The sequence below is a fragment of the Geotrypetes seraphini genome, chromosome 2 (assembly GCF_902459505.1).
Source record: "Geotrypetes seraphini chromosome 2, aGeoSer1.1, whole genome shotgun sequence".
NCBI classification, from domain to species: domain Eukaryota; kingdom Metazoa; phylum Chordata; class Amphibia; order Gymnophiona; family Dermophiidae; genus Geotrypetes; species Geotrypetes seraphini.
The window spans coordinates 100,980,327-101,006,920 of NC_047085.1; the positions used below are offsets into that span (position 1 = coordinate 100,980,327).

A 26,594-nucleotide genomic window follows, 5' to 3' on the forward strand; every position below is an offset into this window, starting at 1 on the left:
CCTGCATTGTGATCAACCTCTGACTCAGTACTTTGTTTTCTTTGAGCAGAATACAGATCCAAAGGACTAAATAACTTGGAAGTGCCCTGCTTGTTGCATTTTGTACGGTCTGTTTCCTAGCAGGGTCTGATCAAGCTCCACCCCTAAGAGTAGATTTGGCTCTGTTAGAATGGGAACCTGTTCATCTCATTGTTCAAATTCTTTAACTATGATTGCTAATTCTCTAGAAAGTACATGTGCATTTTCTAGAGTGGAAATCTTGCTTTCAAATTCTGGTATTATAATCTTAGCTTCAAATGTTCCATAGACTGTTTCAACTTCCCATCTCTACTGCAAACAGCAATCAGGAAAACCCATCCTAATCTTCTGAACACTTTACTTTCTACCTTCCACTTCCTCAGGTTCAGAGCTTTAATTGCAGCTTTAACCCTCATGAGGGGTAATTTCTGCATCAAACTCGCCCACTCTTCTATGATTTTAACCACAGAGATCTATGAGCCACCATAGGACCACTCAGGGATGGTGCTACCCTTCTTATCTTGCTGATTAGTACCCCAGCTGAACTTAAACATGACTATGTGAACAATCTCTTATCAAAGATACAAAATTATACATACATTTTCCTAGGATTCTTCTACCTGTTCTGTACAGTTAAACAGAAAATATCTCCTGACACCAATTGATCTAGATCAGCAGAGACATTTGCTGATTCTTTTGTATTTTTGGCTACAGACTCGCACACAATCATCCAGGAAATAGATATGATGAATACCTTTAATATGATGCTTGCAGAATAAATGGCTACATAACTTCTGGTTACATGTAGAGTATCTTCATGGCAGCCTCTTACTTCCCTTGCACAGGGAGGGAGGGGTTTGAAGGGTCTGGACTGAACAGACTTGGCTGCTAAATCCCTACAATGCACAGAGATGGCATAATAGAGAAGGAAAAAAAAGTCCCTAAAAGTACCAGTTCATCCTTAGTTATAATCTTGCTTTGCCCAGTCCAAATGAGGGCAGAGCCTGGCCAGGGTAACCTGATCAAAGCATGTGCACGCACACAAAAAAGGAATCTTCCTCACCCTATTATTGATATGGAAGGTGAGGGTTCCTTAGTAAAGTCCTTTAGAAATTTGTGATAAACAAGGGCATGCACGTCAAATAAGAAAAAACAGACCAAATATGCAAGGCCAAAGGTAACAGGATTAAATGAGGGCCTTGGATACTTAGGGAGCCTAATTTGTAACACAGCCTTAAGAGCACAGTTTCCAGTAAGAGAAGCAAATTAATTTTATTTTGCATCCCTCATGCACGTGCGCTGCGATTCTGCCAAAAGCTTCTTACAAGTACAGAACACTGGGTAGTGTTTGCACAGGACTGTCAGATGACATCACCCATATGTGAGAATACATGTTTTGCTGTCCTCAAAGATGTTTTGCTGTCTCAGCTACAGATGAGTGATTACACTTTATGTTTGAGATGGCTCTCTTGATAAGTTGTGATTATCTAATGCAGGAGTGCCCAATACGTCGATCGCGATCAACAGGTCGCTCGCTCAGGCGACCCCAGTCGATCGCAGAGCGGGTTTCTTCTCTTTTTTCCCCTCCTGACTGGCCCGCCTCTTGAAGAACGCCAGCCAATCAGAGTGCTGGCAGGATGGGGTGAAGGTCGGTGGTGTACCAGTGTTCTCCCTAGGGCCTTTTAGCTGGGCGGTCCTCATCCGCTCCTGAATTCTGCTGCTGCCGCCACAGCTCAACATTTAAAAAAAAAAACGGCTTGGAGAACTTATGCTCCGCGGGCTAACGTGTGCTTGTACCGGCTTTCCTTCTCTTCCCTCTGAAACCGGAAGTTATGTCGGGGGGGGGGGGGGGGGAGAGAAGGGAAGCCGGCACGCACATGTTAGAGCCCCGTTCGCGGGCTAAAGCGGGAGACAGGTCAGTGAAGCTTGCGATTTGCTCTTCTTGCTGCCAGGTCCTGCCTACTTTCTGTTTCCTCAAAGGCAGGACCCGGCAGCATTTCTCCCAATAGGCCGATCAGCCTTCCTCTCCCCGACGTCAATTCTGCCGTCAGAGAGGAAGTTCTGGCCAGCGGAACTTCCTCTCCGACGGCAGAATTGACGTCGGGGAGAGGAATGCTGGTCGTCCCGAAGCAGGGAGAGCTTGGCAGGCGGCTTTGGGGGCCTGTTATCCGATGGCAGCGGCAGTGGCAGTGGCAGTGGCTTGGGGGAGGGCAGGCAGGGAGACAGAAGGAAAGAAGAGAAACAGAAAAAAAGAAAGGGGGCATGAAGAGAGAAAGAAAGAGAGGGCAGGGAGAGAGTAAGAAAACGTTGGGGGGGGGAATGGGGTCAGGAGGAGAGGAAGCATACAGGCTAAAAGAAATGAAATAGCTGAGCCACTTCGACAAATATGCAACCTATCCTTAAAAACTGGAGAGATTCCGGAGGACTGGAAAATAGCAAATGTCACGCCCATCTTCAAAAAAGGCTCAAGGGGAGACCCAGGAAACTACAGGCCGGTGAGCTTGACCTCGATCCCGGGAAAGATGATGGAAGCGCTGATTAAAGACAGCATCTGGGAACACATTGAAAACAATGGGCAGCTAAAGTCGAGCCAGCATGGCTTCTGCAAGGGCAGGTCATGCCTCACAAACTTATTATACTTCTTTGAGGGGGTAAGCAGCCAGGTGGATAAAGGGGAATCCATAGACATCATTTACCTTGACTTCCAAAAAGCCTTCGACAAGGTGCCACACAAAAGACTGCTAAGGAAGCTATGGAACCACGGGGTACAAGGGGAGGTCCACCGATGGATCAAAAACTGGCTAGCAGACAGGAAACAAAGGGTTGGAGTAAAGGGCCATTACTCAGACTGGCAATGGGTCACGAGTGGAGTTCCGCATGGGTCGGTGCTGGGACCGCTCCTGTTTAACATATTTATTAACGACCTGGAGGCAGGAACGAAGTGTGAGGTTATTAAATTTGCGGATGACACCAAGCTATATAGCAAGGTAAATAACATGGAGGACTGCGAAGATCTCCAAAAAGATCTGACAACACTGGAAAAATGGTCCAAAAAGTGGCAAATGAGCTTCAACATAGGGAAATGCAAAGTCATGCATATAGGGAAAAAGAACCCGATGTTCACTTACAAAATGGGGGGATCACCGTTAGGGGTGAGCAACCTTGAAAGATACCTGGGAGTGATGGTAGACACAACATTAAAGGCGTCGGCGCAGTGCGCCACAGCCTCAAGGAAAGCAAACAAAATGTTGGGTATCATTAAGAAGGGTATCACGACCAGGACGAAGGAAGTCATCCTGCCATTGTATCGTGCAATGGTGCGCCCGCACCTGGAGTACTGTGTTCAGTACTGGTCGCCGTACCTCAAGAAGGACATGGCGGTACTTGAGAAAGTCCAGAGAAGAGCAACTAAGCTAATAAAGGGCATGGAGGACCTCTCATATACTGACAGACTAAAAAAGCTGGGGCTTTTCTCCCTGGAAAAGCGGAGACTTAGAGGAGACATGATAGAAACCTTCAAGATCATGAAGGGCATAGAAAAAGTGGACAGGGACAGATTTTTCAATTTAAGGGGAACCACGAGTACAAGGGGGCACTCAGAGAAATTGAAAGGGGAGAGGTTTAGAACAAACGCCAGGAAGTTCTTTTTCACACAGAGGGTGGTGGATACATGGAACGCGCTGCCGGAGGATGTGATAAACAGGAGCACGCTACAGGGCTTCAAAGAAGCTTTGGATAGGTACTTGGAGGACAAAGGGATTGAGGGGTACAGATAAGAGTAGAGGTAAATTATAGGGATGGGATTAGAGGTAAGTTATAAAATTAGTCAGAGACCACTGTTCAGGCACTAGGCCTGATGGGCTGCCGCGGGAGCGGACCGCTGAGCAGGATGGACCTCTGGTCTGACTCAGCGGGGCAACTTCTTATGTTCTTATGAAAGATTGGATGCACAGTCAGAAGAAGAAAGTGCAACCAGAGACTCATGAAATCGCCAGACAAGGTAGGAAAAATGATTTTATTTTAAATTTAGTTTTCAAAATGTATCTGAATTTATATCTGCTGCCTATATTTTACACTATGGTCCCCTTTTACTAAACCGCAATAGAGGTTTTTAGCGCAGGGAGCCTATGAGCGTCGAGAGCAGCGCTGGGCATTCAGCGCAGCTCCCTGCGCTAAAAACTGCTATCGTGGTTTATTAAAAAGGGAGAGGGGTATTTGTCTGTTTTTGTATGGTTGTTAGTGAGGTGACAGTGCATAGAGTCATCTGCTTTGACCTCTTTGAAAAACCCTGGAATAGGAATGATGATTAACATTTTCTATGCGTACAGCGTGCTTTGTGGTTTTTTTAAATTTTATTGTTGGTAGATCATTTTGACTTGGTCATTTTAAAAGTAGCTCGCAAGCCCAAAAAGTGTGGGCACCCCTGATCTAATGTTATCAATTTTTTTTTAATTATTATTTTACAGCACTAAGTCAACAACCTGATTCAGGTTTTACTGGGTCTACAACACCCCAGGGGCCACTTATGTCTCCCAGAATGGCTCATACACAGAGTCCCATAATACAGCAATCTCAGGCCAACCCTGTCTACCAGTCGTCTACAGAGATGAATGGCTGGGCACAAGGAAATATGGGTGGAAACAGGTACAGTATGTGTGTGATTAAAATAAATATATATATAAATTCTTTGATAGCACTAAAATAATTCATTTTACCAAGCCTCTGATATAAAAGATGAACAAAAAGCAGACCTTTAAAAAGTAGTTTTTATTAGCTCCTTAAGAATGCCCAGGTGTTAATGTTGCTTGATGTGACTACATTTTGCTAGTTGGCTGTGTCAAGGGCGATAAATACCAGGTTCTAACTTGTTTTATTTTGCACGTGTGACCATCTCTGTGAAAAGTTGATCGAAATAGCAGATGCAAAATATTGAGAATGGCCAGTTTTTCTTGTCATGGGCCCATTAAGCAGTATGCAAAAGTTACATGTTTTAACTTACATTACTTTTTTTTATTTTGTCACATAGTTTGGACTATTGTGTTCAAAATTGTATGTTGTGACAGAATTCATTAAAACCTAATTTTTTGTTTCTGATACCAGTAACTTCAGTCACTTTTTCCCAGAGATGGTCACGCTATGTTATCTCTTCTTTATACATTACATTAGTGTCTTTCAATCTGCCAATACCTTGCAGTTCTAGGCAGATTACAAAAGGAAGAAATTATGGTGATTTCCAGAAGATTACAGGGAAACTATTGTTTGGAACATTTGCAGTCTGGTGATGGAGTGAGGATATTGGTTGTATCAGGAGTTTGGCTTGACATATTTCTTGATCAACCTGGTTTTTATTTTCCTCCAGAAAGTTCTGTAGTTTGGTGCTGAATTAAGTAAATTGGAGATGTGGCTGTCTAGTTCCGCTGCTTGCGTGGCAAGTAGTCCGTCGTGTATTTTTTTATGCTGGATGCCTTTGATTGGGGGGTGGATGAAGGGTGTTTGAGTTCTCCTTGGTCTGGAAGAGGTGTTTAAAGTTAGGCGAGTGATCAGGTAGCATAGTCCATTGCCATGTAGGGTTTTGAAGAGCATTCAGTAGAATTTAAAAAGTGTGTTTCTTGGTATGCGGCGATGATGTGGTCGAACTTCAGTGAGTTATCAGTCTGAGGGCTGTACTGTTTGTAATTGTTTTATCATGGTGGTAGGACAGGGTAGGTATATGACATTGCAGTAGTCTAATAGGCCTAGTATTAGTGCCTGGACTATAATTTGAAACTTTTTTCCTTTGCTAAATCCAAGACTACAGCTACCTCTATGTATGTATTCCTATTAGGTTTTCCCACACAAAACTATTAGTAGAAATAGAAATAACAGTCCTGCCTATATTGGTTCCTGTTTGTTACACTGGTTCTCTTCACTTATCAAGTTGTACGTTGTATGTTGGAATGTTATTGAAAGTTCATGTTAAGCTTTTTTTTCTAGTGCAATAGGTGTGTCATTCTGTACAAGTGGATTATATCCCAGTGCTCACAAGCCTTGCTGAAGGAATCCACGTCGATTTTTGAATCCCTCCTACTTCACAGAGGGCTCTACTGCCCCCTACTGGGGTTTTTTTTTCCTTCTTCACTTGAGCCGGAATGAGTGTTTCTGATCTGCTCTGCTTATTTCTTTATTTTTGTCGGTTGTTATTTTTGGGGTTTCTCTGTGTTTTTTTAATTCATTTTGGTGCTAAGATCTCCCCTAGTCGAGGTTCAGCTTCTCCTGTGTGGAGGAGAAGCAGACTGAGGTCTGCAGCTGATAGGTCAGTCCCTTTTATGGTACCTGTTGGCCAGCCTACAGAGGCCTTATTGGAACTTTGGGTCTATTCCCCTTGTAGCATTGCTTGCCTACTGTATTCCAGCGCCTTGAACAAAGGCGGTTAGACATCTATAGTGAGCTTAGTGGGGTCTCGCAGGATGCCAGATGTTTTACCTCCCCCCTTTCACGTCTGTGGGTCAGTGGGAGTTGGAGGCTCAGACTGTTTGATTTTTTCCCACTTATAATTCCATCACATGTTTCCAACTGTAAATGCTAAGTCTAGCACTGTGTGCTTTACAAACATAATACCTCGTACTGAATCTAATTCTTTTCCACTGGCCTAGTGAACTTTGTGTTCTATAGCATCTCTTCTATCTTTTTATTTTTAGTGTTCCTCTCTTTCACATATTTCTATGCAACAATATTTTTTCCCTTCTGGTTACACGATAGCTCTATTTCTCTCTATTACTTTAGGGCTACCTTCTTTTTTGTAGCCCTGCCTACCTCTTTTGCTTCTACATAAAGACCCATGAAGCAACTCTAACTCACAGGCACATGCCGCTTTACATTTCTATTATCCTCAGCCACAACTCTAGGAGGGGGGAGGGTCACATGATGGCAGTGACCTAACCAGATGTCTTCTGCCTGAGCTCTGCTCTTTACCCTAACAAACCCCCCTAAACAGCTTGTTGGCAGAGGCAAGGTGGTACCTTTCTGTCCCTACTTATTCCTCAGTCGTTGTTGCTGTGCGGAAAGTGTGATTTGGTTTTCCACCATATTGTCTGCACATTATGCAGATAATGAACACTGCGGTCTGGCAAGGAGAAGCCTGTGAAAACTCCCAACATGGCGGCGGCTAGCATGGCGTTGGATAGCATGCAGGTATCAGTGTGCCATTTATCACAATTACTGGATGAAAAATTATCCAAATTACATACCATGCTGGAGGAAGTAAAGGACAGCATAGCGGGCCACACTCTCGCATACAAAGAGCAGAGGAAAGAATATCTGAATATGAGGATCGGGCGGTGGCGGCAGAGCAGCGGATCACTTTGCTAGAGTCCCAAGTTAAACTGCAGGAAGATCGCGCAGAGGACACTGAAAACCAGAGTAGAAGGAATAACATTCGTCTCATAGGCTTCCTGGAGACTGTTCAGGACTCAGAGCTACTGGAAATCATGGAGCAGTGGTTGCCCTAAGCTCAAAGCCTGGCACCGTCTTTCAGACCAGCACACATGGAAAGAGTCCATAGAACTGGAGCGCAGAGGGCAGCAGGGGCTCGACCATATCCGATCAGCACGCTTCTTGAATTATGTGACTAAAGCAAAAATTTTGGAACTTTATCAACAAACCCGCTCTCTGGATTATATGGGGATGAAGCTAGTAATGTTCCAGGATTTCCCAGCTAAACTTTTGGAACGCCGCCAAGCTCTTGCTTCTTACTGTACCCAACTGCACTCTAAAGGGATTAAATTTGCCCTGCAATACCCGGCGAAAGTCCACATTACCCACAACAACGGGACTGTTACGCTGGATGACCCAGCTGAAGTTCGGGCATTTATTGACAAATTGTACAGTATATCAGCAATCTGCAACTTTGGGTCCTGTGGACGAAGGACTCATCATGAACACATGTGGACTCATGGACTTTTGATTTCTGGGCCCCTACTTTGTTTGGATTTATCTCACAGGGGTTCTCTGTCTGCTGAGTGCACTGTGGTTGGAGTGTACGGTTGAAGGTTTGGGGCACTGCTGGAGGGTAGCACCACCATTTCAGACCCCTGGTACCTTGGTGCCCTAGACCAGTGATTCCCAACCCTGTCCTGGAGGAACACCAGGCCAATCGGGTTTTCAGGCTAGCCCTAATGAATATGCATGAGAGAGATTTGCATATGATGGAAGTGATAGGCATGCAAATTTGCTTCATGCATATTCATTAGGGCTAGCCTGAAAACCCAATTGGCCTGGTGTTCCTCCAGGACAGGGTTGGGAACCACTGCCCTAGACTACAGCAGATTTGGATTCTAGAAATTTTGGATGCTGGCCTCTCTGACACATGGAGCAGCTATACCGCTAGTAAATGCATATCTCCTCTACTAGCAAATAAGTGTAATCTGCATGGTATCTGATGGGGGGATCAGGGATTCTTGCTGCTTCTGGGGTTTAGGATAGCTGTAAGTGGATAGTTGATTATTGGGGGGGAGACAGGGGGGGAGGGTACTGGGGATGTTATGTATGGTGTGGAATGAGTGGAGCTGTGGGATTGATAGGTCTTCTCTTTTTCTATAGTTACTGAGGTGACATTGCATATTTTAAAGTCATTTGCCTTGACATCTTTAAAACCCCCCCAAATATAAATGATAATTAACATTTTCTCTGCGTATAGTGTGCTTTGTAGTTTTTTTAATTTTAAGGTTACCATTATGAATTAATATGAAAATATTATGTGTACATGAAAAATGAATGGAAGAAGTTGGGGGCGGGGCTAGGGTGGGATTGGGGGGCGGGACTGAGAATTAATAGATGTCCCCTTTTGATGAAAAAAATAAATGGTTACCTTAAGTAAGACCAAAAATGCCTTCCACTGGAGGTGGTCAGAACTTTAACAGTTTTTAGGCATGCTTGGGATGGATTTGAAAGGTAGTGGGAGGATAAGGTTGGAGAGATTGAATAATGGTTATGGTTTATTAATCTTGTTATGCTGCTCATTCATTGTACTGGTCCAAGCGGTTTACAGAATACAATAAAAATAAAATAAATATGAATATATTAAGAAAAAAGGAACTCCATTATTAGATAGGATAGACCTGGTCCATACAAACAGCAAACATACTAAAAAAAACTCCATTATTGAGAAAGATTAAATCTAATCATACAAACAACAACCGGGGTGAGTTGGAGCTGGTGTGTGTTTGGGCTTATAAATACATAGTAGATGACAGCAGATAAAGACCCGAATGGTCCATCCAGTCTGCTCAACCTGATTCAATTTAAATTTTTTTTTTTCTTAGCTATTTCTGGGCAAGAATCCAAAGCTCTACCCGGTACTGTGCTTGGGTTCCAACTGCCGAAATCTCCATTAAAACCTACTCCAGCCCATCTATACCCTCCTAGCCACTGAAGCCCTCCCCAGCCATACACAGACCGTGCAGGTCTGCCCAGTACTGGCCTTAGTTCAATATTTAATATTATTTTCTGATTCTAGATCCTCTGTGTTCATCCCACGCTTCTTTGAACTCAGTCACAGTTTTACTCTCCACCACCTCTCTCGGGAGCGCATTCCAGGCATCCACTACCCTCTCCATAAAGTAGAATTTCCTAACATTGCCCCTGAATCTACCATCCCTCAACCTCAAATTATGTCCTCTGGTTTTACCATTTTCCTTTCTCTGGAAAAGATTTTGTTCTACGTTAATACCCTTCAAGTATTTGAACGTCTGAATCATATCTCCCCTGTTCCTCCTTTCCTCTAGGGTATACATATTCAGGGCTTCCAGTCTCTCCTCATATGTCTTCTGGCGCAAGCCTCCTATCATTTTGGTCGCCCTCCTCTGGACCGCTTCAAGTCTTCTTATGTCATTCGCCAGATATGGTCTCCAAAACTGAACACAATACTCCAAGTGGGGCCTTACCAATGACCTGTACAGGGGCATCAACACCTTCTTCCTTCTACTGGCTACGCCTCTCTTTAATCAGCCCAGCATCCTTCTGGCAGCAGCCACTGCCTTGTCACACTGTTTTTTTGCCTTTAGATCTTCGGACACTATCACCCCAAGGTCCCTCTCCCCATCCATGCATATCAGCTTCTCACCTCCCAGCATATACGGTTCCTTCCGATTATTAATCCCCAAATGCATTACTCTGCATTTCTTTGCATTGAATTTTAATTGGCAGGCATTAGACCATTCCTCTAACTTTTGCAGATCCTTTTTCATATTTTCCATTCCCTCTTCGGTGTCTACTCTGTTACAAATCTTGGTATCATCTGCAAAAAGGCACACTTTTCCTTCTAATCCTTCAGCAATGTCACTCACAAACATATTGAACAGGATTGGCCCCAGCACCGAACCCTGAAGGACTCCACTACTCACCTTTCCTTCCTCCAAGCAACTTCCATTAACCACCACCCTCTGGCATCTGTCCGACAGCCAGTTTCTAACCCAGATCACCACTTAGGGTCCTAACTTCAGCCCTTCAAGTTTGTTCAACAGTCTCCTATGAGGAACTGTATCAAAGGCTTTGCTGAAGTCTAAGTAAATTACATCTAGCATATGTCCTCGATCCAGCTCTCTGGTCATCCAATCAAAAAATTCAATCGGGTTCATTTGGCACGATTTACCTTTTGTAAAGCCATGTTGCCTCAGATCCTGTAACCCATTAGATTCAAGGAAGTACACTATCCTTTCTTTCAGCAATACTTCCATTAGTTTTCCAACAACTGCAGATTAAGACCCGAATGGTCCATCCAGTCTGCCCATCCAGTCCATCCAGTCTGATTCAATTTAAATTTTTTAATTTTTTCTTCTTAGCTATTTCCGGTACTGTGCTTGGGTTCCAACTGCCGAAATCTCTGTTAAGACTTACTCCAGGCCATCTACACCCTCCCAGCCATTGAAGCCCTCCCCAGCCCATCCTCCACCAAACGACCATAAACAGACACAGACCGTGCAAGTCTGCCCAGTACTGGCCTTAGTTCAATATTTAATATTATTTTCTGATTCTAAATCCTCTGTGTTCATCCCACGCTTCTTTGAACTCAGTCACAGTTTCCTGTAATTTCCTGCTTCATCCCTGTGACCACTTTTGTGAATAGGGACCACATCCGCTCTCCTCCAATCCCCAGGAACCACTCCTGTTTCCAGAGATTTGTTGAACAAGTTTTTAATAGGACTCGCCAGAACCTCTGTGAGCTCCCATAGTATCCTGGGATGGATCCCGTCTGGTCCCATTGCTTTGTCCACCTTCAGTTTTTCAAGTTGCTCATAAACACTCTCCTCCGTGAATGGCGCAGAATCCACTCCATTTTCTCATGTAACTTTGCCAGACAATCTCGGTCCTTCTCCAGGATTTTCTTCTGTGAACACAGAACAGAAGTATTTGTTTAGCACATTTGCATTTTCCTCATCACTCTCCACATATCGGTTCCCAGCATCTTTTAGTTTAGCAATTCCATTTTTCATCTTCCTCCTTTCACTAATATATCTGAAAAAAATTTTGTCTCCCTTTTTTACATTTTTAGCCATTTGTTCTTCCGCCTGTGCTTTCGCCAGACGTATCTCTCTCTTGGCTTTTTTCAGTTTCACCCTGTAGTCCTTTCTGCACTCCTCTTCTTGGGTTTTTTTATATTTCACTTTAAGACTGTCTTTGGAGCCTGTCAGTTGCAGTATTGTAGTAAGTCGAATTACTACTGTTTATCATTTCTATAGTGCTGAAAGGCGTACTCAGCACTGTACATTCAACATGTAATAGACAGTCCCTGCTCAAATGAGCTTACAATCTAATTAGAATTATAGTAGCATCTTAAGGGAAGTTTTCTACAGGAGAAAATATTTTTTTAGTAAGGATTAGATGCTTGTGCCTTTAATATTTTTAACATTTTGATCATTTCATTCAACAGCATGTTTTCACAGCAGTCACCGCCACATTTTGGACAGCAGGCAAGCACCAGCATATACAATCCAAATATGAATATCAGTGTATCCATGGCAACCAACACAACTGGAATGAACAACATGAATCAGATGGCAGGACAGATTAACATGACTTCAGTGACCTCTGTGCCTACATCAGCATTGTCCTCTGTGGGTCCTGAGCAGGTGAGAGACAGGCGAAGGGTTTGAGAACCATGAAATAAAGATTTGCCATACATGCTAGTGGAATATTCCTAATATTCAACAGGTGATTAAGAGCTAGAACCTTACTGATAGCCTAATAAAACTTTTGTATTTATATGCCATTAAAATAGAAATATTTAATCATTTTGATTAAAGGTTTCTCTGTAAATAGGACGTAGGAAAAAGTGTTAAATCCATGGACAGCTTTACTTTTGAAAAGTAGAGGAGAAAAGATCTGTGTAAATATTTGAAATGATATTTATTCTTCAGTTTTGCTTATGCATCTGAATTTCTTTTACACTTCATTTTGATTAGGTCAATGATCCTGCAATTAGGGGAAGCAACGTTTTTCCAAACCAGTTGTCTGGCATGGATATGATTAAGCAAGAGGGCGATGCATCACGGGTAAGAAATAGATGAGAACAAAAAAAAATTAGTTGTTATGTGCGTATTTTGAAGTCTCTCTACTACTGGAATTTCATTAACTAAGAGTATCCTGAGCAAAGTACTTTGCTGGTAATTTTGAGTTGGCAGCATAGGACTATTAAACCACTGTTATTGCTGCAAAGTGGCTTTTAGGGCCAGTGTTGAAATCACGGCCAGTGTGAAGGTTTTAACATGGTGGTGATAGAACTTGTTCCTTTTATATATTATCGCTTTTAGAATAGTCATTTTCTAACCTCAGCATAATTAAATTTGTGAGACTTGTGTGGTTATTTTTTAGTTGGAAAGCAGTACAAATCTTAAGGAAGATGAAGTCTTGCTGGTGATTTATTAGTCAGCTGCTGCTTACTTAACCCTTTTTATGTTTAATGCTTTCTAAGTGTGTTCACACATTTTATTGGGTTGTGCTTAGAGCAACAATTTTATAAATTATTCAGGTTATTACTTTGCATCTTGTCCCAAGAAGAGTGATGATATGGAGCTGACTTCACACACATCTAAAATTAGTACTGTAATTAGTGCTCACTTGGAGCTGAAATAATCTAGGTTACAGGCAAGCATGTTGAGATTTTTGGTGCATTTCTAGGTTAACAGGGGTACTTTTGAGAAGGTGGGAAATGGGAGAACAAATCGTTTATTATCCCAGGACAAAGCAGGCAGCATATTCTCACACAGGGGTGATGTCACCGACGGAGCCCCGCAGCGGACAGCCTCGAAAGCAGACTTGCTTGAAGATCTTTATAAGAGCTTCCGAGTGCTGCACCGTGCATGCGCGCGTGCCTTCCCGCCCGAACTAGGGGGCGCATCTCCTGTGAGGATCCTCAGTTCATTGTTTTCCGCGGAGCCAAGAAGTTCTCTTCATCTTCGCTCTGCAGCAAACTTCATTGCCTTCTTTCACCACGGCTGTTTTTTGTTTTCTCTTTTGGTCGCTGTGTTTTTCTTTTATTTGTTAACAAAATATATATTTTTTTTAATTTTTCTTCTTTCTTATTTTTTCGTCCGGTCAACGGGCTTTGGGCCTAGGCCCACTCGCTCGTATCGTTCGACACGGACTTTATTTTTTCTGTCTCGGCCCCTTACCGGGTTTAAACGCTGTCGCCAGTGTAAACAGACGATTTCCCTTACCGACCCTCATTCTCGGTGTTTGGGGTGTTTGGAGCCTTCTCATTCCCCTGAAGAGTGTAAATCCTGTTGGACTCTTCATTCTAGGGCCTTTCGTCGTCGGTGCGGCCAGTACAAGCAACTTTTTGGTGGCATTGAGCCAGTCCCTGACAAGGCCTCGGCCTCGGGATTGGACTCTGCTTCGAAGACCCCGTCTTCCATTCCGGCCTCAGTCTCAAGGGCCTCGACCTTGACTTCGGCAGCTGCCTCGGTCTCGAAAGCCTCAACCTCAGCTTTGGCTGGAGCTTTGGACTCGAAGGCCTCGACCTCGACCACGGCTTCCATTCCTGCTAAAGCTTCGATGGTGCCTCCAGTGAAGATGTCCTCGCTGGGTAAGTCTCCTGTCTCTCTTTCAGGTACCGTGCCTAAGAAGCCACCAGAATCCTCTTTGAGACCTCCTCCTAAGCGTGCCTCCAAGAGTAGGGAATACTCATCTTCGAGGTCGCCCTCTTTGGAGCGCACTGCTGCACCTACGAGACCGGATCCCCTTGACTCGGTGCCTATGTTCGAGGACATGTTGTTGACCATCTTAACCACTCAACTTGTTCCGTCCTCGACCCTGCCTCCTAGGGACCAGCCTGAGCATCAATCTGATCCTCCAGTGGTATTGCCTCGAGGCAGGTATTGTCAGCCGAAGCGAGTCTCTTCCAGTGACTCTTCACCGGAGCCTCCATCGAAGTCTTTCCGTCTCGCCCGAAGCATCGCTCGAGGCACTCGAGACATTTTTCTTCGATGCTTTGTGTGGAGGCATCTGTGTCCCAGTCTCCTTCTGTGGATACCGAGGCGTCTGTGTCTCGTTCTTCTACAGCGAAACACAAGTCTCGATCTCGAGAGGCCTCGACTCAGAGTTTCTCAAGATCAAGGACTCCTCCAACGAAGCCAACTGTACGAGCCTCTTCTCCTCCTGCTTCAACACATTCTGTGCCTCGAACTCCAGGAACGTCACTAGTGAGGAGTCTGAAGCGCAAACATTCGATGATTCCACCTCAGGTAGATAGTGCAGCTTCTTCAATTACCATGCGTCTCGAGTCTGAACCTTTGTCTCAATACTCTAGAGAGGCGTCTCCTTCCTATTCTGTGGCTCCAAGGTCTCGCACTCCTTCACCAGATGAGTCCTCCACCTCCAAATCTACTTCTTTTGCTAAGTTTGTTTTTGATATGGGCCAGGCCCTCAAATTGGATCTTCATTCCGATTCTAAGTATACTCCAAAATACTTAGCGGACATGGAACTTTCTCATCCTCCCAAAGAGACTTTGACTCCAGTCCTTAAACAGACTTTCATGCGGAATATGGAAACTCCCTATTCTGTTACGGCTATTCCATCCAAATTGGAATCCAGATACCGTACTGTCCCCTGTAAGCGATTTGAAAAATCTCAATTATCTCATCAGTCCCTAGTGGTAGAATCATCTTTGAAAAAGGCTCATCCTTCCAAGCTTTATGCTGCAGTACCTCCAGGCAGGGAGTGTCGTACCATGGACAAGTTTGGCCGTCGTTTATACCAAAACTCGATGATGGCCAACAGGGTTCTTAATTATAATTACACTTTTTCTACCTATTTCAACCATTTTTTTTAAATTGTTACCTTCCTTTTATCCGGACATTTCCAAATCACGCCTTCCGGAGTTTAAACAAATCCTCAAGACTCTTTCTCAATTAAGACACTTCATGCTGCAGGCTTCCTATGATGCTTTTGAATTATCATCTCGAGTATCTGCCTTTGCGGTGGCCATGCTTAGACTGGCTTGGCTACGTATTGTTGACATGGATCCCAATTTTCAAGATCGATTGGCCAACTTACCTTGTTAAGGTAATGAATTATTTGATGACTCCATTGAAGCGGCTACTAAGCACCTCTCGGAACACGAGTGCTCTTTTGCTTCTCTCATTCGACCGAAGTCCAAGACACCTCTGGCTCGAGCATTCAAACAGACACACCGTCGTTACCCTCAGAAAACGACTCCTGCTTTTTCCAGGCCTCCACCTCGTCGTTCTCAGCAGCAGCAACGTCAACAGAAGTCTCAAACTCCTGCTGCCAGCAAGCCAGCTCAGTCTTTTTGACGTTCCCAGCTTGAGCATTCCAACCTCCCTGCATCGGAATTCTCTTCTGCCCATAGGGGGTCATTCTATCGGATTGGGCGACACATTGACGAAATGGGTTGGGAACTGGCTTGGAGGTAGGCTTCAGAGGGTAGTGGTGAACGGCACCCCCTCCGAAACGACAGTGGTGATCAGTGGAGTGCCGCAGGGCTCGGTCTTGGGCCCGATGCTATTCAACATCTTTATAAGAGACTTGGCAGAGGGGCTCTGAGGCAAAATAGTTATTCGACGATGACGCCAAACTAAGCAATGTAGTGGGCAAAAGCTCAACAGACAAAAACTCAATACCCGACAACATGATGCACGACCTACTCCTACTGGAACGCTGGTCTAGGACCTGGCAACTCAGCTTCAATGCCAAAAAATGCAAAGTCATGCACCTGGGCAGCCAAAATCCATGCAAGATTTACACCCTTAATGGCGAGATCCTAACAAGAACGATAGCAGAACGAGACTTAGGGGTGATCGTCAGTGAGGACATGAAGACTGCCAATCAAGTGGAGCAAGCTTCATCCAAGGCTAGACAAATCATAGGTTGCATACGCAGGAGTTTCGTCAGCCATAAGCCTGAAGTCATTATGCCATTGTATAGATCCATGGTGAGACCCCACCTGGAATACTGTGTACAATTCTGGAGGCCACATTACCGCAAAGATGTGCTGAGACTAGAGTCGGTCCAGAGAATGGCCACCCGGATGGTCTTGGGACTCAAGGATCTCCTGTACGAGGAACGGCTAGATAAATTACAGCTATACTCACTCGAGGAACGCAGAGAGAGGGGAGACATGATCGAAACGTTCAAGTATCTCACGGGCCGCATCGAGGTGGAAGAAGCTATCTTCTTTTTTAAAGGGTCCCACGGCAACAAGAGGGCATCCGTGGAAACTCAGGGGCGGGAATCTGCACGGTGATACCAGGAAATTCTTTTTCACTGAAAGGGTGGTTGATCGCTGGAATAGTCTTCCACTTCAGGTGATTGAGGCCAGCAGCGTGCCTGATTTTAAGGCCAAATGGGATCGTCACGTGGGCTCTATTCGCAGAGAAAGGTAAGGGAGGGTCATTAGGGTGGGCAGACTAGATGGGCCGTGGCCCTTATCTGCCATCTATTTCTATGTTTCTATGATCACTTCTGACCTTTGGGTTCTCACCATTCTGCGAGAGGGATACTCTCTTCACTTGCTTCAAGTACCTCCAGATCACCCTCCAAGAGAGTGTCCTTCCAATCGATCGCAACTTCCTCTTCTTCTTCAGGAAGCTCAGGCTCTTCTTCGCCTTCAAGCTGTCGAAGGTTCCTCTTTCTCAGCGGAACTTGGGGTTCTACTCCCGTTACTTTCTAGTTCCAAAGAAGACGGGGGATCTGCGACCCATTCTGGACCTCAGAGCTCTCCACAAATTCCTGGTCAAAGAGAAGTTTCGGATGCTCTCATTACCCACATTGTATTCCCTGCTGGATCAGTGACATTGGATGTGCTCGCTGGATCTCAAAGAGGCTTATACCCATATCCCCATTCATCCAGCCTCTCGCAAATATCTCAGGTTCCAAATGGGAGATCTCCATCTACAATACAGAGTCCTTCCTTTCGGACTCGCCTCTTCCCCCAGGGTCTTCACAAAATGCCTGGTGGTGGTGGCTGCTGCTCTTCGCACTCAGGGGCTTCAAGTTTTTTCATACCTGGATGACTGGCTAATCAAAGCCCCCTCTCATCAAGAGGTTATTGCAGCGACCCAACAGATTATTCTATTCCTCCAAAGTCTGGGGTTCGAAATGAACTTCCCAAAATCCCAGTTGACCCCATCTCAATCTCTTCAATTCATTGAGGCCTCCCTGGATACTGTCCGCCTCAGAGCGTTTATACCTCCATCACGTCAGAATACCCTGATTCGCCTTTGTCAGCAGATATATCGTTTACCATCAATTTCTGCAAGGCAAATGATGATTCTGCTAGGCCACATGGCTTCTACTGTTCACGTGACTCCTTTTGCCAGACTTCACCTTCGTGTTCCTCAGTGGACCTTGGCATCCCAGTGACAACAGGCGATCAACCCGCCTTCTCAACAGATTACAGTAACTCCTTTGTTGAGGCAGTCTATCCACTGGTGGATGCTTTCTTCCAATCTTTCCAGAGGTTTACTCTTCCACTCTGCTTCATCAGAAAGTTCTCACAACGGACTCCTCCACTTATGCTTGGTGAGCCCATGTCGACGGCCTTCGCACCCAGGGTCTGTGGACTTCGCAGGACCGTCGTTGTCACATCAATCTGTTGGAACTGAGAGCGATTTTCAATGCTCTCAAAGCTTTTCAGCACCTTCTTCACGACGCTGTAATTCTCGTGTGGACGGACAACCAGGTGGCCACGTATTATGTCAACAAACAAGGGTGGAACGGGTTTTCATTCCCTGTGTCAGGAGGCTCTGAGGATGTGGACTTGGGGCGATTCATCGCAACATCTTTCTCAGAGCTGTCTACATTCAAGGTCAACACAACTGTCTGTCAGACAAATTGAATCGCCTTCTACAACCTCACGAGTTGACGATTAATTCTCCCACACATCTTTTGCTTGCTGGGGGACCCCGCAGATAGATCTCTTTGCATCCCCACTCAACTTCAAGCTGCCTCAATTTTGCTCCCGGATATACTCCCCCCAGCGTCTCGAGGCAGATGCTTTTCTCCTGGACTGGAGGGATCAGTTTCTTTATGCCTTCCCTCCATTTCCGCTGATTCTCAGGACTTTTGTCACACTCAAGTCAGCTCATGCCACCATGATTCTGATAGCTCCTCGGTGGCCCAGACAACCGTGGTCCTCCCTTCTACTTAAACTCAGCACCAGGGAGCCTCTGCTTCTACTAGTTTTTCCCTCTCTAATTACTCAGAGTCAAGGATCCTTGCTATATCCCAACCTGCAGTCTCTACACTTAACAGCTTGGTTCCTTTCAACCTAAACGACTCTTTTCAGTTCTCTCAGTCTGTACAAGATATTTTGGTTGCTTCCAGGAAGCCGTCCACTAGGCAGTGTTACGGCCAGAAATGGACTAGATTTTCTGCTTGGTGTTCCACCAGTCAGTTTGAGCCACAGTCTACCTCCTTGGCTTCAATTTTGGATTATTTACTTCACTTATCGCAATCTGGTCTTCAGTCTACATCTATTCGAGTCCATCTCAGTGCGATTACTGCTTTTCATCAGCCTATTGATGGGAAACCTCTCTTTGCACATCCTCTGGTTTCCCGCTTTATGAAGGGTCTCTTTAATGTTCATCCAACACTTAAACCGCCTCCAGTGGTCTGGGATCTCAATGTTGTTCTAGCTCAACTGATGAAACCTCCATTTGAACCAATGGATAAAGCTCACCTCAAGTATCTCACTTGGAAAGCAGTGTTCCTGATTGCTCTCACATCTGCTCGATGAGTCAGTGAGTTACAAGCTTTGGTTGCGGACCCACCTTTCACAGTTTTCCACCATCCAAAATTCTTACCTAAAGCTATTTCAGAATTTCATCTCAATCTATTGTTCTGCCAGTATTTTTCCCAAAGCCTCATTCTCATCCTGGAGAAATTGCACTTCATACTTTGGACTGCAAACATGCCTTGGCTTTCTACCTGCAGCGCACTCAACCTAACAGAACAACTCCTCAGCTTTTCGTCTCCTTTGATCCAAATAAGTTGGGACGTCCTATCTCAAAGCGCACCATCTCCAACTGGATGGCTGCTTGCATCTCTTTCTGCTATGCTCAGGCTGGTCTTCCTCTGCAGGGTCGAGTCACGGGCCATAAAGTTCGAGCTATGGCGGCATCTGTAGCTTTCCTCAGATCAACTCCTATTGAGGAAATCTGCAAGGCTGCCACTTGGTTCTCGGTTCATACTTTCACTTCTCATTACTGTCTGGATACTTTCTCCAGAAGGAATGGCCATTTTGGCCAATCTGTTTTGCAGAATCTTTTTTCTTAAATTGCCAACTCTCCCTCCATCCCTTTCTACTTAGCTTGGAGGTCACCCATGTGTGAGAATATGCTGTCTGCTTGTCCTGGGATAAAGCACAGTTACTTACCGTAATAGTTGTTATCCAGGGGACAGCAGGCAGATATTTTCACAACCCACCCACCTCCCCTGTTTGGCTTTTTGGCTAGGTATCTGAACTGAGGATCCTCACAGGAGATGCGCCCCCTAGTTCGGGCGGGAAGGCACGCGCACATGTGCGGTGCAGCACTCGGAAGCTCTTATAAAGATCTTCAAGCAAATCTGCTTTCGAGACTGTCCGCTGAGGGGCTCCGTCAGTGACGTCACCCATATGTGAGAATATCTGTCTGCTGTCCCTGGATAACAACTGTTACGGTAAGTAACTGTGCTTTACTGCACAGTAGTGGCTTAGCCAGCCAATTTTGCCCCTTCCCTTGCCACCCCTCTCTTTTTCCCTCCCACCTGTGGGACCTCTCTTTCTCTCCCTTGCTAACACTCCACCCCCCCCCCCCCCGCACACACCCCACACCCTCATTCATATCTTTCTATATGTACCCATTCTTTAGCAACTCTCCAGACCGGCATAGGTTAATCTTACACGGGGGTTATATCTCATCATGACCAGTAGGTGGAGACTGAGACAAAACTTTGGAATAGTACATATCATGTGACTCCTCCCTAATTACCTCAGTCAGTCTCCAGCAGGTATGGTGAGCTGTACCCATCTCCCTTGGTAGGGCTGTTGAAATTTGTTTAGGGCTTTTTGTCCACTTTTTGGTGTTGAATTAAGCTTGGGTGGACCCTGTTTGGAGATCCGTCCGACCTTGGGGGTGTCAAACCCGGCGGTTCACATGTTGGGTCCCTCCCCCCTCCCCTTTTCTCCACATCCCCAACATTTTTTTTTTTAGAGGTGCCTCAACAGTAAGCCTTGCCCCCTGGTTGGTAAGGCATACTGTTTTGAGAGCCAAGTTGAGTCTGTTCTGAAAAAAAAAAAAATCCTAAGGTAGTGCCGGTCTGAAGGGTTGCTTTCCCTTTAAATTTAATGTAATTTACTGTATTTTTCTACTAACCGGCACTTGCCGGAGCGGTGGAGGAGCCTCTGTGGCAGCGGGTGCCCCACCGCAAGTGCCTCGCTAGACGGCAAAGAGCAGTGGGGAAGCCCGTCTTCCCTCACCGCCCACAGAGGGATTTCCTTAGCCGCCGACAGTGAGGGGAAAAAGGGTTCCCTTACCGCCATAGCGGCTGAGGATTCCATCACAGCTGTTTCTTTAACAGCTGATGCCGGCTTTGCTACTTTAGTGGCCAGTTCCCCCACAGCCTGTCCTGCCCAATGACTCCTTGCTGGCGCCCCCTCTGGTTCCGGTGGGTGCCCGGCTGCGCGTGTTTTCTCACAAGTGAACAGGTGATTCGGGATGGTTATGCTCTGGAGTTTTCCTGCTCCCTGCCAGATCATTTTCTAGCTTCTTGTCAGGCAGAGTGGAAGAAGCAGGCTTTTCGCCAGACCCTTCAAAGATTGCTAGATCTCAAAGCTGTGGTTCCAGTGCCCCCTCAGGAGTGTTGCACCGGCAGGTACTCGATTTACTTTGTGGTGCCCAAGAAAGAGGAGACTTTTTGGTCCATCTTAGATTTGAAGGGGGTCAACAGGGCTCTGAGTTCCGTCTTTTCGCATGGAGACATTGCGATTGGTGATTCTGGCAGTTCAGCCGGGGGAGTATCTAACCTCTCTCGACCTGGCAGAGGCCTACTTGCATGTTCCAATCTGGGCCTCCCATCAGCACTTCCTTTGTTTTGCGATCTTGGCCACAGCTCCACAGACGTTCACCAAGGTTCTGGTGGTCTTCGCAGTGGCCTTGTGGACAGAGGGTATTCTGGTGCATCCCTACCTGGACAACTGGTTAATTCGTGCAAAGTCGTTCCAGGAGAGCACCCGGGTCACGGCTCGGGTGGTGGAGTTCCTGCAGTCACTGGGATGGGTTGTCAACCTTGCCAAGAGCCAGTTGGCCCCTTCGCAGCGCCTGGAGTATTTTGGGGTTGTGTTCGACACCTCCTTGGGGAAGGTCTTCTTCCCCAGAGGCCAGGGTATCCAAATTGCAATCTCAGATTCGCCTGTTTATGGTGTCCTTATGTCCTCAGGTGCAGGATTTCCTCCAAGTCATGGGGTCGATGGTAGCTTCCCTCAATGTGGTGAGGTGGACTCGGGTCTCCTGCGTCCTTTTTAGTATGCTCTGCTTCGGAGGTGGTTGCCCCAGAGGCTCAGTCTGGATCATCCTGTTCCTCTGCAGGGCTTGGCTCACTGCAGTCTTCGTTGGTGGCTCCAAACCTCCCATCTTGTTCAAGGGATAAGTCTGGATCAGCCACAGTGGACGGTGCTTCTCACGGATGCCAGTCTTGTCAGTTGGGGAGCTCAATGTCTAGGTCACTCAGCTCATGGCACCTGGTCCATGGAGGAGGCGTCCTGGTCGATCAATGTTCTGGAGACCAGAGCCATCCATCTGGCGCTGTTAGCCTTCCACTCCTACTTAACGGACAAGTCGGTCTGAGTTCTGTCGGACAATTCTACGCGGTAGCCTATGTCAATCGTCAGGGGGGCACCAAGAGCACTCAGGTGGCGCAGGAGGTGGCTCTGCTCATGGTCTGGGCAGTCTCATCTTCAGAACATCTCAGCCTCCCACATAACCAGAGTGGAGAATGTTCAAGCGGATTTCCTCAGTCGTCACATGCTAGATCCCAGAGAGTGGTATCTAAGCCACGTGGCCTTCAGTTGATAGTGCAGTCGTGGGGTCAGCCCCTTATGGACCTGATGGCCAAGGGTATCAACGCCAAAACACCCTGCTTCTTCAGTCGTCACAGACACAGACAGACCAAGGGTCTGGATGCAAACCATGGCCAACAGAAGGGCTGTTGTATGTGTTCCCTCCGTGGCCATTAGTGGGCAGAGTTCTACTCCGCATTGTTCGTCATCCGGGCCTGGTGGTTCCGGATTGGCCCAGATGGCCATGGTATGTGGATCTGGTGTTGGCTCCTCTGCCTCTTTCATCTGACCTTCTGACTCAAGGCCCCATTCCCATGTTCGATCCTGCTCCCTTTTGCTTTACAGCTTGGCTCTTGAAAGGGAACGCCTAGGTAAGAAGGGGTATTAACCCCCCTCCCCCCAATTTGGTCTGACACCCATCTTCTTCCCTACACTCCCCCCATAGTCTGGCATCTCTCTCTTGCCCATTTCCCTTAAGTGTCTTCTCCCCACTCTCCATTTCTCTTGCCCATTTCCCTTCAGCCTCTTCACCTCTCTCTCTTTCTCTCTTGCCCACTTCCCTTCAGCGTCTTCTCCCCACTCTCTTGCCCACTTCCCTTCAGCGTCTTCTCCCCACTCTCTTGCCCACTTCCCTTCAGCGTCTTCTCCCCACTCTCTTGCCCACTTCCCTTCAGCGTCTTCTCCCCACTCTCTTGCCCACTTCCCTTCAGCGTCTTCTCCCCACTCTCTTGCCCACTTCCCTTCAGCGTCTTCTCCCCACTCTCTTGCCCACTTCCCTTCAGCGTCTTCTCCCCACTCTCTTGCCCACTTCCCTTCAGCGTCTTCTCCCCACTCTCTTGCCCACTTCCCTTCAGCGTCTTCTCCCCACTCTCTTGCCCACTTCCCTTCAGCGTCTTCTCCCCACTCTCTTGCCCACTTCCCTTCAGCGTCTTCTCCCCACTCTCTTGCCCACTTCCCTTCAGCGTCTTCTCCCCACTCTCTTGCCCACTTCCCTTCAGCGTCTTCTCCCCACTCTCTTGCCCATTTCCCTTCAGCGTCTTCTTCCCACTCTCTTACCCATTTCCCTTCAGCATTTTCTTCCCACTCTCTCTTGCCCATTTCCCTTCAGCGTCTTCACCTCTCTCTCTTTCTCTCTTGCCCACTTCCCTTCAGCGTCTTCTTCCCACTCTCCCCTTCCCAATTTCCCTTCAGTGTCTTCAACCCACTCTCTCTTGCCCATTTCCCTTCAGTGTCTTCTCCCCACTCTCTCTTGCCCATTTCCTTTCAGTGTCTTCTCCCCACTCTCTCTTGCCCATTTCCTTTCAGTGTCTTCTCCCCACTCTCCACTTCTCTTCCCAACATGACATCAGAGAGAAAGCTTCTGACGCAGGCGTGGATTGCGCGAGAGCCGCCCACCACTTTGAACGGAACGATTGACTGAGCAAGTGAGCTGCTGCTCCACAATGAATGGAAAAGAAGGGGAGGTGAAGAGAAATGCTTCTGCTGCACAGGAAAGGGGGAAGGGAAATGCTGCTGCTCTTGCTGCTGCACCCAATTGGGGAAAGAGAGGGAAGGAAGGAGAAGGAAGACAATGGAGAGGAGAGGAACAAGAGATGCCAAGTCCATGGAAGGGAGGGAAAGGAGACACCAAACCATGGAGGGGGAGGGAGAGATTCCAGGCCATGGGGGGAGGGAAGGAGACAGATGCCAGACCAGGGGAAATCCTTTATACTATTTCTATTGTCTTTCCTCGTCACTCAACAACACATACAGTCCAGTCACACAGGACAACGTTTAGGGTGCCAGAGGGGTATCAGATTACCCTCCAAGCAGCATAGCTCTAAAGGGTTACTTCCTCATATTTTCCGAAGGCATCTTTTCTTCACTGTTTTTTTGTATTTAATCTTTCATTCTTATATAGATTTTTATCAATAAATATTTTTTCAATAAATAGTTCACTTAACTTAGCTTTCAGCCATTACTGGAAATCCCCTCAGCCAATGCGTTTCGTTCTCTTTCTCAAGGCAGTGGGGAGGCTATTTTCTATCATCTCACTCATACAGCCGTCTGATATAGAGCAGTGGTCTCAAACTCAAACCCTTTGTGGGGCCACATTTTGGATTTAGGGCCACAGAAAATATAGTCAATGTCTTATTAAAGAAATGCAAAACAAACCAAAACTGCAGGCTTGTACACGATGCAGGCAAATTTTATTATGACAAATAAATCTTAACTAAAAACCTTTTACCAGACAGGGGACCCAACACGGTCCGTGTTTCGGACAACCTTCATCAGGGGTCCTAATAGGTGCAAATACAATATTAAGACAATCATATATGAAAAAAATTTTTTAAATTAAAATAATGATTTAATAATGATAAAATAATAATAAAATAAAAGTACTATATGTGAATATCGTGTGATATGATGATCCTATTTGTGCTTAAAGATAGATGTGTGGAAAGAAGGAAGGAAAATGAGAGTGTGAAAGAAAAAGAAAAATACATGCATAATTATAAAAGGTATATAAAAATGTATATATATTAATAAATTTTCATATTTAATATACATAAACAAACTAAATAAATTTATATTATGAAAAGCAAAATGTGAATAATTCTATCAGACCAAGAAAAAGCCGGGGAAGTGTCATCAGTGTAGGGGAAGATAAGTATCATAAAGTGTGATAGAGACAAGAAAAGAAGAAAAAAGTTATAAAATAAACAATACATACCATAGTGATAAAGGAAAAAAGAAAAATGTCAAAAAAAGCCTGGAAAAATAGCTATCAAGGGACATAGAAAAGAAGCATATAAATATAAAATAATCTTAAACATATATCATAACCAGAAAGATAAAATGAATAAAGGAAAGAAATAATATGCTACTAATAAGACATAAGTTAGGATATAAGTTAAATATGAGTAGGCAGTCATCATAAATTATCATATAGATTAAAAAGTTTTAAAAAGTTTTCTTTGATAAACGGTAGAGGGCCTAACAGAACAACAATGATATTAAAACCAACAATGTATATCAATTATTATCTAAATTAAACGATTAAAAACAACGATTAAAAACAGCACTAACAATGAACAATTTAAAAGTGCTCAACACATTATGTTTAAAAATGATAAGGAAAAGCACCTCGAAGGCTATTACATGCTGATACTTTAAATAATTAAAAACAGCAAAAGGAATCCATACAGAGATACAATTTTAAAGCTAGCTGTAGGGAGTTTCAAACCTACAAACGTGGTTAGAAACAAATGCCACATAATATAAATTCTTTAAAACGTATTAAGGCAAACAACCAAGCATATAAAAAAATTTAAAAAAACAGGATAAAGAAGAGAACATGAATCGCCAAAATATACTAAGTGCTTACCGTTTGGTGGCACGCCAAAAAAATCGCCAAAGTGCAGTAAAAGTCCGTCACAGTAAAAATTGCTGTAAAGTTACAGCAAGCTTTAAACAAGGTAGAGCCGTAAAGCGAGGTCATAAAAATATCGTAAAAGGTAAAAAAATGCCGGAAGCTTTTCTTTAGAGAGAGCCCTGAGCTTTCTCCATAACCTGCCTAACAGCTTGTTCAGATCTACTGGTTTTTCAAGGGGAAAGCCATGCCCTGATCTGCCTGAGCCTGCTCTCAGCTGATCTTTTCTTTGGCTCCCATGGTGGGTCACCTGGTTAATAGCCATTCTCCCTATTTTCAGGTCTGGTTTTACAATCCAAGTACCTAGCCCTGCTGTGTACACGAAGGTGTCTGTGTAAGGTTTCCCCAACTCCTGGATCCGGGTCACTAGCTTACTCAGGAAGGTCTAAACAGTGACAGGCCCAGGCCCTGGACACCCCCTTTTTGGGTTTCTTGCCCCCTTTTCTTCCTGTATGCACAGGGACCTTGGCAGGCATGGAGAATGACATGGGGACAAATTTTTCCCTGTCCCCGCAGGAACTCAATTACCCTGCCCTGTCCCCACGAGTTTTGTCGCTGGCTCTACTCCTGCCCCATTCCTGCTAGCTCTGCCTTAACCGCTCAGGCCTCGAACACTTATGATTTTAAAGTGT

The 26,594-nt window shown here is 45.4% G+C and overlaps 1 protein-coding gene across 6 annotated transcripts in view; it reads left to right on the forward strand.

The window, feature by feature from the left end:
- Positions 1–26,594, forward strand: part of NCOA2 (nuclear receptor coactivator 2) — a 410,025-nt gene that overhangs the window by 377,636 nt on the left and 5,795 nt on the right. For all 6 annotated transcript variants that reach the window (XR_004538319.1, XM_033933336.1, XM_033933340.1 and 3 more), the window contains exons 20-22: positions 4,485–4,662; positions 11,924–12,122; positions 12,456–12,545. Coding sequence is in view for 5 of the 6 variants with exons in the window: in XM_033933336.1 (XP_033789227.1) it covers positions 4,485–4,662; positions 11,924–12,122; positions 12,456–12,545 (467 nt within the window). In the remaining variant the exon portion in view is untranslated. The remainder of the gene's footprint in view (positions 1–4,484; positions 4,663–11,923; positions 12,123–12,455; positions 12,546–26,594) is intronic.